Below are 1,650 nucleotides of genomic sequence, written 5' to 3'. Positions count from 1 at the left end.
GTGAGGATCACGTTTAAATGCAGCTGTATTTCAAAACAAACAAAACAAAACAAAACAAAAAACAAAACAAAAAACAAACAAAAAAACAAACAAAAAACAAACAAGAAACGGTGCTTCTATTATTTATTTCATCCAAAATTTTTTTTAAATTTATATTTAGTGTGTGTGTGTGTGTGTGTGTGTGTGTGTGTGTGTGTGTGTGTGTGTGATATCTTTCAGGTGAGTGGTAAAACTGGCGATGGAGAACGCTACAGAGTTGAACGATCTGAACCGAGAGCTGCAGGTCATGTTGATCCCGTCCATGGTCCTGATAGTGCTGATCTTCGTGGTGGGAGGGGCCGGGAACGCTTTCGTGCTGTACAACTACTTCAAACACTTCAAGAGGACCTCTTCCTGGTACTTCATCGTCACACTGGCCGCCTACGATTACGTCATCTGCAGCGTCCTTATGCCTTTCGAGCTGCACGTGGTCCTCAAGACCATGGTGTACACTGACGAGGCTCTTTGCAAGGTCGTTCGCACCCTGCAGAGTTCTTCTGTGATGGGGTCCTCCTGGACTCTTATGATGATTGCGGTGCACACGTACTTGAAGATTTGCCATCCTTTTCTTTATTTTAGCACGGGTACCACTTTGGTGAGCATTTAGTTGGGTTTTTTTTCTGATTTTGTGTGTGTGGTGTGTGTGGTGTATGTTGTGTGTGTGTTGTGTGTGTGTGTGTGTGTTTGCACACAGCAGCGTGAGCATGTTATAACCCTGTGTTTATGCTATGTGTGTGTGTGTGTGTGTGTGTGTGTGTGTGTAAACTTGAACAAATTGATAGATTCATTGATTGATTGATATGGATACGTATATAGTGCCTATTCTCGGTCGGAGACCAAGCTCTAAGTGCTTTACAAACGCGGGATCATTTACACAACAGGCTGCCAACCTGGGTAGAGCCAACTGACGACTGCCATTGGGCGCTCATCATTCGTTTCCTGTGTCGTTCAATCAGATTTCAGGCACGCTCATATAATTACACACTCAGACAAACATGTAACATTTAACAATTCACGTGTATGACCGTTTTGTTTATTTACCCCGCCATGCAGGCAGCCATACTCCGTTTTCGGGGATGTGCATACTGGGTGTGCTCTTGTTTCTATACACCACCGAACGCTGACATGGATTGCAGGATCTTTAACGTGCGTATTTGATATTCTGCATGCGTATACACACGAAGGGGGTTCAGGCACTGGCAGGTCTGCACATGTGCACAAATTCATTTTCTCTGGAAATACTTTGCATGTCGACATCACATTTGGCTTAGACAAAAAAAAATCATTTCATTCCTCACAGTCTAATACACTTCTGTTTCCAAAATTAGTTACTTTTAGATTTGTATTTCTTATTCACAAAAATGTAGTACGTTTATCTAACGTTTATCTAACACACTGACAAATTGGTTAATAGCAGTTAGTTGATCATTTTAGTTCCAATAGAAAATCATTTTGCCGAGTATGGAAGTTTCATGGATGCATACACCTGACAATAAAACCAAAATTCTGCCAGTTTATGGGACATTAATCTGAATATACCATGGGTACTGATTTCTTTAAAATGGACCTCATTCATTTAAAAGATTACATTTTCAATTACGACCCAAGGCA

The 1,650-nt window shown here is 41.2% G+C and overlaps 1 protein-coding gene across 1 annotated transcript; it reads left to right on the top strand.

The window, feature by feature from the left end:
• Nucleotides 1–238: 238 nt before the first annotated feature.
• Nucleotides 239–646, top strand: LOC143276862 (orexin/Hypocretin receptor type 1-like). The gene has a single exon (XM_076581518.1). The coding sequence runs from the start codon at nt 239–241 to the stop codon at nt 644–646; it is 408 nt and encodes a 135-aa protein (XP_076437633.1).
• The last annotated feature ends 1,004 nt before the right edge of the window (nt 647–1,650 follow it).

Source organism: Babylonia areolata, chromosome 33, assembly GCF_041734735.1.
Source record: "Babylonia areolata isolate BAREFJ2019XMU chromosome 33, ASM4173473v1, whole genome shotgun sequence".
In the NCBI taxonomy this organism is placed as follows: domain Eukaryota; kingdom Metazoa; phylum Mollusca; class Gastropoda; order Neogastropoda; family Buccinidae; genus Babylonia; species Babylonia areolata.
Note: the sequence above shows the minus strand (reverse complement) of the source record. Positions and strands in the feature narration are given on the sequence as shown.